At 37.2% G+C, this 15,228-nt stretch overlaps 2 protein-coding genes across 3 annotated transcripts in view; both read right to left on the reverse strand.

Annotated features, from left to right (window-relative positions):
* Positions 1-423: 423 nt before the first annotated feature.
* Positions 424-5,157, reverse strand: LOC128859222 (eukaryotic translation initiation factor 5). The gene is made up of 3 exons (XM_054096032.1): positions 4,778-5,157; positions 2,987-3,460; positions 424-2,892 (listed from the first exon to the last, which is right to left on the reverse strand). Exons 1-3 carry the CDS (start codon positions 4,988-4,990, stop codon positions 2,191-2,193), a joined length of 1,389 nt encoding a protein of 462 aa, XP_053952007.1. The 5' UTR covers positions 4,991-5,157; the 3' UTR covers positions 424-2,190.
* A 99-nt stretch (positions 5,158-5,256) lies between these two features.
* The window catches only part of LOC128859225 (uncharacterized), a 28,095-nt gene continuing 18,123 nt past the window's right edge, over positions 5,257-15,228 (reverse strand). For both annotated transcript variants that reach the window (XM_054096039.1, XM_054096038.1), the window contains 2 exons: positions 10,804-10,900; positions 5,257-6,430 (listed from right to left, as the gene is read on the reverse strand). In XM_054096039.1, coding sequence (XP_053952014.1) covers positions 6,373-6,430; positions 10,804-10,900 — 155 coding nt within the window. In that variant the 3' untranslated portion in view covers positions 5,257-6,372. The remainder of the gene's footprint in view (positions 6,431-10,803; positions 10,901-15,228) is intronic.

Raw genomic sequence — 15,228 nt, forward strand, 5'->3', positions numbered from 1 at the left:
TGTTGCACTATTCTATGAAGATTTACTGAATAAACTAACCAAAAAAATTCTTTCAACTGCTTAAGTTTAAGTTTTCAAGTTTCCAATTGCTTTTCATAGTAAGGTCTCCGAAAGATTTGACTTTGTCCGAGTTATAGTCGCAGTTTTAGCTACATAAGAGACTGTTGTTGTTGGTGTAACAGCAGTTCTGGAGATAACTGCTGAGCTAACAGTCCTGGGCCGGAGATATACATAACTGAGCGTCGTTTCGACCTACGTACGGCACTGAAGGTTCTGCTAATTTCTATTCGTAACTGCAAAAAAGTTTCTTTTTATATTTTTGGAACAGCAGCTGACTATTTTCTTACTTTACTTTCGAACTATGATCTTCTCAACGATGAAACTATTTGATTAAACAAATTTCTTACTAAAATAAGAATTAAATTTTACATTTTTAAATATTCTTTTTATTAGGATTCGTTGACATTTTGCATGTTGCTTGGGATCAGTTTTTAAAAAATATTTTATTTGGATACGAATGCTTATATATATGTACATACATGCACACAATTGCAGTATAGCTACATATAACATACATAATAGTAGTACAAGAATTTTTACATTTAATTCTTAATTTTTAGATGGTTCTTTTTCTTTGTTTGCATTAAGTGGCTTTTCTGTGTGTACTAGAAAAGTAGGAAATAATAAAATTTAGCAAAAAAAAAAATGTAATTATGCGAGTTTGCCATTTGTTTTTTTTTATGTTTTCGTTATAAAAGACAGACAAGTTATTGGAAACGCTAAACGAAAAAATGCAGAAACGATCTAAAATGCTGAAAAAGAGAACAACAAATAAGGAAAATGTAAAAAAAAATGTACAGTAAGTAAATTACTGTTGAAAAATATAGTGGAAATTCGAAAACCACACCCACATATCGAAATATGCCAGTCTAATAAATAAATGCGAGCAAACAGTAAACAGTACTAGTAGAGAATACAAATAATCGAGCACTGCTTGGAAAAACCATATTCCACGCAGCACGTGGGCCACAAAAAATGCTTCTTTCGGTCAGTTTGCCCTCCGCCTATTTTAGCCTATGGCTACTATAGCCTTTTCTTGTGTTCGAGTGAATACCATTCATTTATTTATTCATAGAATTTTTTTTGTATTTTTATTTTCATAATTTTTTTTTACATTTTTACTTGCATAATAAATTTTAAAATTTACGACAGTTCTTTGAAAAACGCAAAAGCCCTGCTACTGCACTCTTATCCTTGTTAGGTTGAACAGTTTCGATTCCAAGTTGTTGTTGTTCTGCTGTTGTAGCAGTTCATCCAGCCCTGCTGGTACGGTTTAATCACCGGCCGTCAACGTATTCTAAGTATTCTTGTATGCTTTAACTACCTGCAACAGTTTGTTTATCTATTTCTGTCCGGATATTTTTCGGAAAAGTGAGCACTAAGCGTTCCTATCGCGTGGAAAGCATAGAGACAGAACAATATTGGAAATTTGTGTGTTTAGAGTTGACATATTAACCTACTATTCAAAAATATTTTGGTTTACAGTTATTTATATAAATTTTCTGAGCTTGTGAATGATTTTGTTTTTAATTTTTTTTTTTCGTTTTGTTGGTTTGATTGTGTGTGTGCAAAATCGAAGCTATGTCGTTTTTCTGCCGTTACAAATAAGTATAAATGTTATAAACGCAAAAAACGCTTAAATTCAAAAAAAAAAAAAAGAAAAAAACAAATTCATAAATCAAAAAATAATAATCCAAGATCAATTAGAAAAATAAGCAAACGAAAATGTTTGCAGCAGTTAAGTGTTGTATTGTAATGAAAAGCAAGCTCCGCTTGAGCCACTTTCTAAACCTTGACTCCGCGAAAAAGCATTACGCCTGGTAATGGAATAAATAAGAGCAATTAAAAATGCAAGGTGGCGTATGAGTAGCAACGTGATAAGAACACACAAGACATACGCACGCACATACACTACACAAAACTTAGTAGCGGGAGCGCATGAAAGCTAAAAAATCTGAATTTCAAAAAGCAAAAAAAATGCATGAAAAGATATTTTAAAAACTGCATTTGCGTTAGCGAAAAACGAAGAAAGTTTTTTTTTCTGCTGCTGCGCCGCTACACTTCGAACTGCGCACAAATGTTGTTGTTGTTATTATTTTCTTGTTTGCTATTTCTTTCTTAACGCCCTTTTTAGATGTCATCAATGTCGATTTCTTCACCCTCATCATCGTCGTCGACAATCTTCTTGGCCGCAGTAGCTACAGCGGCAGCCTTCAAAGGCTCTACACGTGCACGATCATTATACTCAATCTCTACATCGGAATCATTCTCATCCTCCTCAGAGGATTCCTCTTCCTCGGCCTCCTTGAGCCATTGTATGAAGGGTTTGGCTTTTTCGTGTATCTCCGTGGCTACATCCTTCGAAACGTATTTCTTGCTAACCTTCTGCGACCACTCCAATATGGACTTCTCCTCAAGTATGTCCGAATCGTAAAATAGCTTGAAGATACCAGCTACCTTGGGCATCAATTTGGCCGAATGCAAAGCGATTATCTGTTCCAAACCGCCGATAAGATAACGTTGAGCTTTGGGGTTATTGTGTGTGAAGCGCAGCAGAAGAATACGATTTTTGCGCACCTCTTGCGTTATGTTGTCGGAGAAGAGCAGTTCGGCTAGAACAAGCGTAGCCTTGTGCACTATATCCAAACGTTCCGCTTCGATCATCAACTCCTTGTGTACGGCTACCGAGTCGAGTTCACCAGCATCACGCTTCTTTTTCACCAGCTCATAAAAGATGTCAATGCGCTCCTTTTCAGTCTTGTCGTAATCATCAGAAATGGTCATACCCTTGGCTCCGTCGGTAAGGTCTTGCAAGCGAGCGCGAATGGCTTCCTGTGTAATAGACGAGAATGAAAAGTTATAAGCAAAAATAAAAGCATGAGTATTCCACATGAGCGACTTTCATGCTTTGCACAACCCCACTCACCTTCGACACATCAACACTCCAGTTAGCATCGTCATCATCATCATCACCATTTTTCTCCGGTATAGCAGCACTTATTTCGGCCTCAGTTTGACTGGCCTGGTTGCCGCTACCGCCATCCGATTCACCACCCGAATTGCTAGCACCCTTTTCACCACCTTCTACACCATTCTCGCCATTCTTCTTTTGGCCACGTTTCGAGCGCTTGCCCTCGGTCAGTGAAGAGCCTTGTGCGGCCGGATTCACTGTCGGCGGATTCTTCAAAATGAAAGTGTTCACCTTGTGGTTGACTTTTAAGAGTCCATGGAAGCCGCAAGCTTTGCATGCTTGCGAAATGGTTTGATTCTTAGCTGAAACGGTTAAATCGGTCTCAGGATTATCGCATTCTGGACACAAGACGAATTTGCGTATGAAGCCATCGAGTAAATCCTGCAATTTGCAGGCATCGTGCGATCCATTCACAATAAAACGTTCATTCTGCAAAATTATGGATGATTAGTGTTTGTAAGGATATAAAAAAAGTGACAAGAAATAAGATTAAAAATTTAGCCATATTTATTTGAATCTATTTTGATTGACCTCATCTAATTGAACCAAAAACGTATATTTTTATAGGTTATCTAAACTAAGCGAATCTAACCTAGTATAATATTTTCTGATATAGTTTAATCTATTACAATCTGGCATAATCTAATATCATCAGTTCTCATCTTATAATACGTTCACATATGCATTAATCTCCTATAAATCTACCCGTTCACATATGGTAGATTACCTGCAAAATTGACAATCAGCTGTCAATACTGCTTTGAGAGGTTATTCTTCATAGAAATTATTTTGGTGGAATATTTCGGTGTTTTTGGTTTCTTTAATTATTATTAACGATATGAAGAAAATATTATACAAGCAGAAGGAATAGCTAATTTAATTGCGCAATTGGCTGCTAATATTGTAATAAACAGTTGGAGGAAATCCGTATGCGAAGTTTACTGAGATTGCAAAAAATTATGGCAGCAATGCACATGGGATATTCTATATTGTAAAGGAACAAATTTTTATGTAAACGTAGCTTAAGCTTGTATTATTAGAATAACGTATTTCTACATGCATCATTTTATTGTGAACGTAGGTTAAGCTTGTATTATCTGTTTTGGAAAAATGCAACTCTGAATAAAATGGGAATTCTTGAACTTCCGCTTGAATTGCGAGGACGCGTGTTTATTTCTAAAGAAGAGCTCTCTCTTTAACCGATACAATCGGCGTAAATAGAGTAAAATCAGGCTTTGTTATAATATTACATTTTATAATAAGTAATAAGAGTACAAAACGTTTATGGACACACGCTTTTTTCTGTAAAATGAATCCATAATTAATAATATTTAACACAAATTTTATTATAATTATGTTTACAGACCTGTTTTCTTTGCCGGCATCCATTTCATTTACTTTTTATTTTGATATTTCTCCTTACATTCGTAATAATAATTATCGATAACACAGAAAACACAGGGTTGTATGTCCAAAAGTATGATTATTATCTACGATTATTTTATAATCTCAGATTTTGGGAGAGAAATTTTGTATGGGAAATCGCGCTTTTTAATTACGGATTTTGAGTTAAGCGCGAAAAAGTAGATCATCTACTCATATGTGAACGTATTATTATATAGTTTTCTTTTCACTTCCATCTATACCAAATTCAACTAGTTGGCCAAATATTTTAGTCTAAATATAACTATCATCTATTCTAAAAAGTGTAACCCAGTTTCTACGTATATTTCCCAAAGCTCTCACCTTATAGTCGAATTGGGTTTGAGCGCCCAATTCGCAGCCAAAATACTTGGTCGGATAGGTGGCCGGGCGTCCAATGGCGCGTGCCACTTCAGCCATATTGACAATTACGGTCTTAATACCGTTACCTTTGCCCTCGACCTTAGCCTGCAAACGTGGCATTTTGTAGCGATAGAAAATGTCGGTGACATTACGATTCACATTGACGGAACCCATTTTTGCCTTTTTCTTTTACTATCCGTCTCCTTAAGTGTCAAAATGAGCTGATTGTGGTTTTTATTATTAATGGTTTTTATGATTTCAAATTGATGATTGTTGTTGGTGGCCTTTGATTTGAGTTTTCTTGTTTTTGCGTATAGAAGAATTGTAAATGTTCAGAGTTGGTAATAATAAATCGCGCCACGTGTTGTGCGTAGATTTGGCAATATTCTTTTAAACTGGAACGTCGGCGAAAACGCTTAGCTTTTGCTTTCGACGCAGTGTTTTTGTTTTATTTTATTTTTATGGGATCTTTAATTTGCGGCTCACACTTTGCTGTCTAGTGTGACTTTTGTTTTTATTGCTGTTGCTGCTGCTGCTACCGATCTAGTTGTAGCTTTCATATAAAAATCAGAATGGATGAATCGACGCTACAGATTCAGCTGAGAAATTTTGCTTTTGATTTCTGCTTTAGCGATATTTCCGACAACACTCGCATACGATACGGCGGCACTTCGTTTAGCTGCTTTCGTTTTGGAGCCAACGTTGCTTGCTTTTACATTCAGCTTCAACCTCAACAAGGTGACCAATTGATAGCACTGAACATCAGTAAATTAGCTGCTGATCCTACGGCAGCTGTACCGACTCCTGCTACTCCAATTATGGTAGTGGCTGCGGCGTACACTTGATGTTCGTTGTATGCAGTCGCTTCGACGTCGTAGAACCGAAACGCCCTCCAAGACGATGCCGAAGACGTTAGGGGACTTAAATTTTTATTTTTTGATTTATTGTACTTCTTTATTGATAAATTCATGAAGTTCGTTTTTCTTATTACTTTAATTGGCGCTTTGTATTTGTTATTAATTATAACAGTAGCTTTGGTGCTTCCTCTTGGTGCTATTTTGCTGCTGCTACGGCGATTTTTACGATATCCGCTGCGGGTGCTTTGTTCCACTATTTATAGGTTTTTTATTATTGCTGTGATTTGTTTTTTAACGGCTGTTGTTTTTGTTGTTGTTTGTGTATGGGCTCTACTTCAATTTTCAATCAAAACTCAATTCGCTATTACAAATAGCCCGATTATTTTACAGTACTTGACTGTTGATATTGATTTTTGATGTGGTTGTTTTTGTTGTTCTGCTTAACGGTTCTCCAGCTTTTTTTTTAATTCATGCAATTTTCACCCCACTTTTATGATTGAAAGTGAATTTTTGGGCTTTTTTTAATATATTTGTGGATTTTTTTGGGTATCTTATGAAAGATGTTTTTTTAAGTTTTTTTTTTACATTTATCAGTTTTAGTGCTATATGTTTGTTGCTGCTAGATATCTGGATTACAATTATAGTTTATAAATATTTGGAAAAATTGGAAAACGTGGTGCCTAATGATGTGCGATTGGCTCACGTTTCTCTAAAAGGTTGCAGTTTCCGATGTCTATTACTGGAAAATTTTGAAGTCCTGCAAAAGGGAGAAAGAAGAAGAGTGAGTGAAGGGTAAATGAGTGAGAAGTTTTATAAAATGTAGCTTTGAAATTATAAATATGCATAATAAGAGGCCGAAATACGTGAGTGCGAAGAGCTTGAGATGCTGGCCAACAGGAACAACGCCCGAAAATTCTACCAGAAAGTTCGGCGGCTTACAGAAGGTTTTAAGACCGGGGCATTTTCCTGTAAGAACAAAGACGGTGAACTGGTGACTGACGTACAGAGCAATCTTAAATTATGGAGGGAACACTTCTCGAACCTGTTAAACAGTGACAGTTGCGCATGTCACAGAGAATGTGAAGATCCCGATACCCCAATCGTTGACGACGGAATTGTCGTTCCGCTACCCGACCATGACGAGGTGAGAATAGCAATATCACGGATAAAGAACAACAAAGCCGCGGGCGCCGACAGACTGCCGGCTGAGCTATTCAAACATAGCGGCGAGGAGCTGGTAAGGTGCATGCATCAGCTTCTATGCAAAATATGGTCGGATGAAAGCATGCCTGCCGATAGGAATTTAAGTGTGCTCTGCCCAATCCATAAGGGTGCGACCAGAGTGAGCGCTGAAAGCCGAGCCGAGATTGTCAGTGCGATAAAACTGATTACATACAAGTCAATACAAATAAGCTTGTGTATAACACAGTGAGCGTCGACAAGAGCAGAGAGCAAAGCCGATGAGTGCGAGAAAACAGTTTCAAAGCGTTTTGCTCGCTTTTTTGGATTGTTGATGTTTACTTTTTAGAGTGCAGTTGTGTTTTTAACACACTTTTATTAGGTCGGGTTGTATGTATGTATGTATGTATGTAAGGGAATCTTTGAGCTTAATTTTCACTGGCTTCTAAAAATCTGATCGACTTGAAATTTTGCACACCTAATTTTGCATATCCTAATTTAGCTGGATATTTTCTTAAATCATTATATAAATGATGAAATTCACCAAATTCATTCCTTTTTAGTGTAATTGGATGTTTTGCAAACTCTTTTGTGTTAATAATTGCATTAATCACACTAGGAGAAGCAAAATACTCTTCATCAGATGAATCCATTACCGTGTAAAGCAATTTTATAAACACAAATGAACAACAAAATTAAATGACATAAGAGCAAAACACATGGAATAAAGAGAATTTCAGCGCTGATTCTCGCATTCACTGTGTTATATACAAATTTTCTTCTCGCATGAAAATAAGCGTCAATAAGCTCGGCTCGGCTCCGCTCGGCATCAGCGTTCACTCTGGTCGCACCCTAAGAAGGGTGATCCTGCAATCTGTGCCAATTACCGCGGTATTAGTCTTCTAAATATCGCCTATAAGGTTCTAGCGAGCGTATTGTGTGAAAGGCTGAAGCCCACCGTCAACCAACTGATTGGACTTTATCAGTGTGGCTTTAGACGTGGAAAGTCTACCATCGACATTCACAATACGCCAAATCTTGGAAAAGACCCACGAAAGGAGAATCGACACACACCATCTTTTCGTCGATTTCAAAGCTGCATTCGACAGTACGGAAAGGAGTTACTTGTATGCCGCGATGTCTGAATTTGGTATCCCCGCAAAACTAATACGGCTATGCAAGATGACGTTGCTCAACACCAGCAGCGCCGTCAGAATTGGGAAGAACCTGTCCGAGCCGTTTGATACCAAACGAGGTTTCAGACAGGGCGACTCGCTGTCGTGTGACTTCTTTAACCTGATGTTGAAGAGGATCGTACGAGCCGCAGAACTTAATCACTCAGGCATAATTTTTTATAAGAGCGTACAATTGTTTGCGTATGCCGATGATATTGACATCATCAGCCTTAACAACCGCACTGTTAGTTCTGCCTTCTCCAAACTGGATAAAGAGGTAAAGCGAATGGGTTTGGTGGTGAACAAGGACAAAACGAAGTACCTCCTGTCTTCAAACGCACTCGCGTATCGGCACCCACGTCACTGTAGACAGTTATAATTTCGAGTTTGTAAAAGACTTCGTTTATTTAGGAACCAGCATTAACACCGATAACAATGTCAGCCTTCAAATCCAACGTAGAATCTCTCTTGCCAACAAGTGCTACTTTGGACTCAGTAGGCAACTGAGTAGTAAAGTCCTCTCTAGACGAACAAAACTAACACTCTACAAGACTCTCATCATGACCGTCCTAACGTATGGCGTAGAAGCTTGGACGATGACAACATCCGATGAAGCGACGCTTGGAGTGTTCGAGAGAAAGATTCTGCGTAAGATTTTTGGACCTTTGCACGTTGGCAACGGCGAATATCGCAGACGATGGAACGATGAGCTGTATGAGCTTTACGACGACATAGACATAGCGCAGCGAATAAAGATCCAGCGGCTACGTTGGCTGGGTCATGTCGACGGAACGGATACAAATGCTCCGGCTTTGAAAGTATTCGATGCGGTACCAGCTGGTGTAGCAGAGGAAGAGGAAGGCCTCCTCTGCGTTGGAAAGATCAGGTGGAGAAGGACTTGGCTTCACTTGGTCTGTCTCATTGGCGCCGGTTAGCACGAGAAAGAAACGACTGGCGCGCTTTGTTGAACTCGGCCAAAAACGCGTAAGCGGTTATCGCGCCAAATAGGAAGAAGATAATAATTTAATAGTTCAACCTAACCTAACCGATATTAAGTTAAATAACATAAAATAAAATTAAAATGATTAGCTTCAGTTTAATAACATGGAAAATAAATAAAATAAAATATCAAAATATTCAAATCAAATTAGTAAAACAAAATAAAATATTTAAATAGCATAAGAAAATGAAATAAAAATTAAGACTTAATTTTTTCCCATCTTGTACCCAAAATTATAAAAATAATTACTAAAAAAAATTTGGTAAACAATTTAAAACAAATAAAGCCTAGTTTACAGAGAGACAAGAATTGCGGACCCTTTTAATGCGAAGTGGAGAGGTTGAGGGTAAGAGAAACAGCAATATTCTAGTAGAGTTGCCAAGAAATTAAAAAAAGTGTATGTAGCAGTTTACTGGAGTTAGGCGCTGCACGATTTACAAATTTTTTTTTGCTTTCAACTCAAAGTGGAAAATCCAGAGTGGCAGAGATGGTAAAACCAGCTAAACGAAACCAAGTTTCAATAAACGATTCACTTTCAATAGGAAATCAAAAGAAATCTGTAGTGGATTATTTAGTCTTCTCTGATGCACAGCTAAGGTCAAAAGGTGGATGTCCACGGAAAAAATTAGTACAAAATAACTTTTACCAGCAGTCAGAGGATGGGTATCTAGTAAATTTACCTCAAGCGATATCGTGGCGAAAGAAATCATAAATCAACTCTTTATGTTGACTCTTTTAACCGTTTACACGACAGTCGATTCTACGTTACCGGAAAGAAACGGATTTATATCCGGCCAATAAATGCCACTCCCGCATCATTCCTGTAACATTTATGGAGGTTGTTTATGCTGTCACAACAACAACAGCCATGAGTTTAGTGAAAAGAGCAAGCAGTGGTAGAAAACAACTCCCTTTTCAGTCTCAGCAAGCAAATAAGCGATGTAAAAAATTACATAAAGGGCTAGAAGCACTATAACTTCAGAAGTATTCCACAAAATATGCCTTATGATATTACAACACCATGTAATTTTAAACCTTCACATGAAATGTACTCGTATCTTTTAATTTATTCTCATCTAAACCACAAGCAGTTGAGGAATTAAAATGAAATACTGCACAACATTTCCCAGTAGTGTGGGCTTGATGCATCTACATATTATCCGCAATATATTCAAGGCATGCAGGCCAATAGCGCAAACATCAAAGTGGAATACCTATATATTTACCAACATGTAGCTGAAATGCATGCTACAACACAGAAAACAGGCAGTTGATGTGGCGCACACCTAACGTGGAGGTCACCCACAGCTGGGGGCAAGAACACGCTCGACAAACGCGCAAGGAGACCTGCTGTTTTCGCACCAGCACCATGGCGCTGAGGATAATGGCTCGTTGTGCTATTGATGACAGCAACCAACGAGTAAAGCATGCGCTCACACATAAAATGTGTTCAAAAACAATATATAGTATATAGTATGCCGATTAAACAGAAAATTTTTCGCATTTCATATTGATTTTTTTCGCTTGCTTGATTTAGAATGGATGTTGTCATACGAATTTCTGCGCGTGATAGAGCCGGTTGAAAGAGCAAAATGTGAGTATGGCGTATTGTGCGCGATTTCTATTTATATGACGCTAGTAGGGCTGGGTCATATGAAAATGACACAGAAAGGGGTGTAACTTTTGTGACCATTAAATTGCGCGGCGGCGTGTATAAAAGAGAAAAGTATGTAAATTTATGAATTACGGCTGGTGAAAAGCGTTCAAAAAACTTACCTATGACTTAAGTATCGCCTATGTGAATTCATGCACGAACTAACCGACTTGCTCCGTTGAGGTGGAGTTGGCGGCGCTCCTTTGAATACTGGTGTTTCTGTAAATAAGGGTTGAAATATATAAATCTCTTGCAAAATAGGTGAAATGCATGGAAAATTATTAGCTATGCATAATTTATTTAATAAACTCGTGTACTGCATTCATAGTCAACTAAAGCTGCTACTTTTGACACCCAAATTCAGTCAAATGGCAGGCAGTCCGCTGTCATTTACATAGGTAATTCTTTATTAGTAGGCTTTTCATTTAACTGTCGGTAGATCTTGTCAACTTTTCACGTCAGTAGGCAAAGCGAACAAGCTAATAGTATTTTTCTAGCACACATACACATATGTACATACATACACACATGCATGTGTATTTATTAAATTCTAAACTTTTAAAATTTTATCCAGCCACGCCAAAACCTTGACCGCCTTCAAATACACGTGCATAATTCAAAAGTAAAAGTAAATACCGTTGAGCAACTTCTATTGACTTTTTTCACCTGTTACTAAAATTAAGCACAAAGAAAAAACTGTAGAAGTCAAGCACAACGCTCGCTCATTGCTTATTCATCGTCTGGTAAGCGCGCTGTTAATGGTATATACGTATGTGCCCGAATAAAATGCCCTCAACGCCTAAAAGCAGGCTGTAATGTCGGCACCTTAGTCACAGTTAGCTAGAAACGTATATGAAAGCTATCAACAGCATTTCCACTCAATGGCTGTCACAGCTCCCTGGCGATTTGTGCGCCAACTGTTTGACTTTGCACTCACACCAAGCACACGCTTCAATGCTTAAATTATTCACAAAATTCAAAGTCTACTGTTAGGCGCATAAGAAATAGTGTATATTTGCATAGCAGTAGACACTATTTTTTCTTTTTTTGTAATTAAAAAGGACGCGTAAAACAGGACATCAAATTCTCTGCAAATGGAATTTGTAGAAATAAAATAGTGTGGAAAATAGTTGTAAAAAAGGTGTAGTTCTACACAGAAGTTTGTCTTGCGTCGAGACAAGGTAAATAAGTTCGTGCATAGAGTTAAAAAGGGGTAAAGAGACGCCATAACTTGTGTACAACAAGTGTTTAGGGGAGCGTTCTTGGCATGTTTTGCTTTGCCACGTGGCAGAATAGTGGATGGTTGGTGGGAAGCCCGGCAGATTGGGCGATGGGTTTGGTTGGTAGCTGCGGTCAAGGCCATTGCGGCAAACAGCAGCTCTAAAAAGAGAAGTATAAATACGAAATGGAAATAGAAAGCTAATTAAAATAAAAGAAATGCAAAGTATTCGAAGAAGGTGAGCGCAGGAAGCGACAAGTCGGGTGGAGGGACTGAAAGAAAGTTTTCGCTTCGTGGAAAAATTGCAAATACAAAAATTTCATGCATAATATAAATATATCTTAGTTTGAAAGAACAAGAATTCGTAATTGAAAATATGCATACATGCAGGCTGGCGAAAAATTAATCACACTATCGAAAGATTTATAATTTTTGCAATGGCGTCGTGGTAAACAAACAGACAAACAATGGAGCTGTTTGTGCAAAATCAAAATATTTTTTTTTGTTAGTAAAACATAATTGGATGATTAATTCTGCGCCATCTTGCATGTGGTTTGTGTAGGGTTAATTCCGCCAAAAACACCGTAAGTTAAGATATAAAAATTAAATCCATAAACGAATTTTGTGTAGAAATTCTCGAAATATTAAGCCTAAGAAGTACAGGGTGAACGATATGAAGTGTTACCAATTCAAAACACCATAGCTTTTTTGTGTGAAATTAGTTTTTATTGATTTCAAAGACACAATTGTTCAAAAATGATTACAATTTTAACATATATTTACTTTATTCACCACCTTTTGTCTTGACTAATTTTTTTCATCAGAAAACACAATGTTTGGAAATTCGCCACGTTCGTGCAAGCGCAACAACTCCTTTGCTCTTTCGCACCGAACTTTTTTTTGCTGGGGTGAAAGATCGTGTGCTTTTTGGACCATGAGCTCATTTTTCAATATGCGTCGAAGCTGTCTTGCGATATTTTCAGTTCTTTGGCCATTTTTCTTCCACTTCGACGTGAATTTCGTTCAAGTTGAGCCTTCACTTTCCGAACCATTTCTGGCGTTGTTGCGGTTTTTTTTGGTCCACCTCCATAGCGTTTTGCAATGCTACCAGTATCATTGTAACGTTTTATAGTGCGATACACAAACATTTTATTCACTTTGAGGTGACTGAGCTCACGAACAATGGCTGGTTGTGATTTTCCAGCCAAATATAACGCAATCACACTATTACGTTTGAATTCCATCACAGAAAAAAAATTTCAACAAAACTGAACGCAAATGCTTTTGATGGCTTATAAACAATGTATTGAACTGTCATTAGAACAATTTTGACGTTGATGTCATAAGCTGTTTTACAGATACAAGCAGTGTGAAGTTGGTAACACTTCATATCGTTCACCCTGTATATTTCGAATAATTTAATTCATATATTAGGTGCGCAACTAAGTTCTCGCTGTTTTTTTTTATGAAAATTCAACTTTATTCTGAAAAAATGGTTACAAGTGAATCATTGTAGTCAGCCCATCGCTGGCTACTACTTCTTCCCATCTTTCTGGTAGATCTCATATACCGTCACGGATCAAGCCGTGGTCAGCTAGACCATGTGCCATCGATAGGAACAGGAGATGATCGGACGGCGCAATATCTGGAGAATATGTGGAGTGGGATTTCCCATTTCAGGTAGGTTTTAACGGGTTTGGCAACGTGAGGCCGAGCGCCCTACGCATGACCGGGCAGTCCACATGATTTGCTTTTCTTTGGATTGCTGTAATGAATCCATTCTTCATGGGTTGGTGTCGAAATTCTGTATGTACAATACAAAATTCTGCTTTTTTAAAATTCTGCTTTCTAAAATTCTGCTTTCAAAATTCTGTATTAAAATATAATGTTAACAATGTTAAAGAGGTAATGTAATTATTTAATTTATTACTATTATTATTTTTTATTATTATTCGAGATATTAAATAAATAATAATAATAATAATGCCCAATGCTCGCTGGGACAAAATACACACAAAGACACAATACAGTAGCCAAAGTCATCCAAAAGGAAATAGCCACATTTCTCAACTTAACCAATGACACAGCACCATATTATGAATATACACCTGAAACCATACTAGAAAACGAAGACTTTAAACTATATACACTGTCCCAGAACCATATACACTGATAAGACAATAATATGCAATATACCAGATATAACAATAATAGATAAGAAAGAAAAAACCACACAGTTCATTGAAATAAGTGTCCCTAATGACGTTAATATACACAGCAAATATACAGAAAAAATTGAAAAATACATAGAGCTTGCGCAAGAAATCAAAAACATATGGAAACAAAATGAAGTGAAAATAGTACCAATCATTATTTCAGCAACAGGAATATTACACAACACTTTCATACAAAACCTAAAATCAATAAATATAAACGAAAAAACACACGCACAAATACAAAAAGCTGTTATACTGAAAACTTGTAATATAGTAAGGTCCTTTCTAAACCAGATCTATTAAAATTTTACACTCTTGCAACATTACTACATCGTAACACAAAACAACAGAGCATTGTCCCTTGATACCGATATCCGGGACACATGTTATCTCCGATAGTTGCGAACCCTACCGAGATGGAGTAACTCTATAATAATAATAATAATAAATTTTTCTTCAGTTTCGATAGAATCCACAGTATTTTTGCGTAGAACTTCTTTTCGCGTGGGCGGTCTTCGGCCGCGCTTCAAAAAAATACCCCTCATCAGTCCAACTCCGGCTACGCAATCCACCGTATTTTTGCGTAGAACCCCTTTTCGCGTGGGCGGCCTTCGGCCGCGCTTCAAAAAAATAACCCTCATCAGTCCAACTCCGGCTACGCAATCCACAGTATTTTTGGGTAGAACTCTTCTAAAAAAACGAACAGCTGTGAAGAAATGAATTAAGTCACACTACATATTTAAAAAGAATTCCAAAAAATATTGTAATTGGCTAAACTAATCACTTAAACATATACATATGTTAATTTTTGGAATAAATATATTATTTATTTTGTTACTTCTTGTATGACGAAAATCACAAAACTTGAATAAAGCAGAATTTTTCGCATTAAACATGCAGAATTTTGAAAAGGCAGAATTTTAGAAAGCAGAATTTTTTTGCAATTTACAGAATTTTGTCACCCAGAATTTTATAATACAGAATAATGACACGCTCCCATTCTTCATCACCCGTCACGATGCGATGACCCTACTTTTTTGCCACTCGAGCAGTTGTTCACAGGCGAAAAAACGACGTTCAACATCCCTTGGTTTTAACTTATAAGGAACCCA

This window comes from Anastrepha ludens, chromosome 3 (genome assembly GCF_028408465.1).
Source record: "Anastrepha ludens isolate Willacy chromosome 3, idAnaLude1.1, whole genome shotgun sequence".
Lineage (NCBI taxonomy): Eukaryota > Metazoa > Arthropoda > Insecta > Diptera > Tephritidae > Anastrepha > Anastrepha ludens.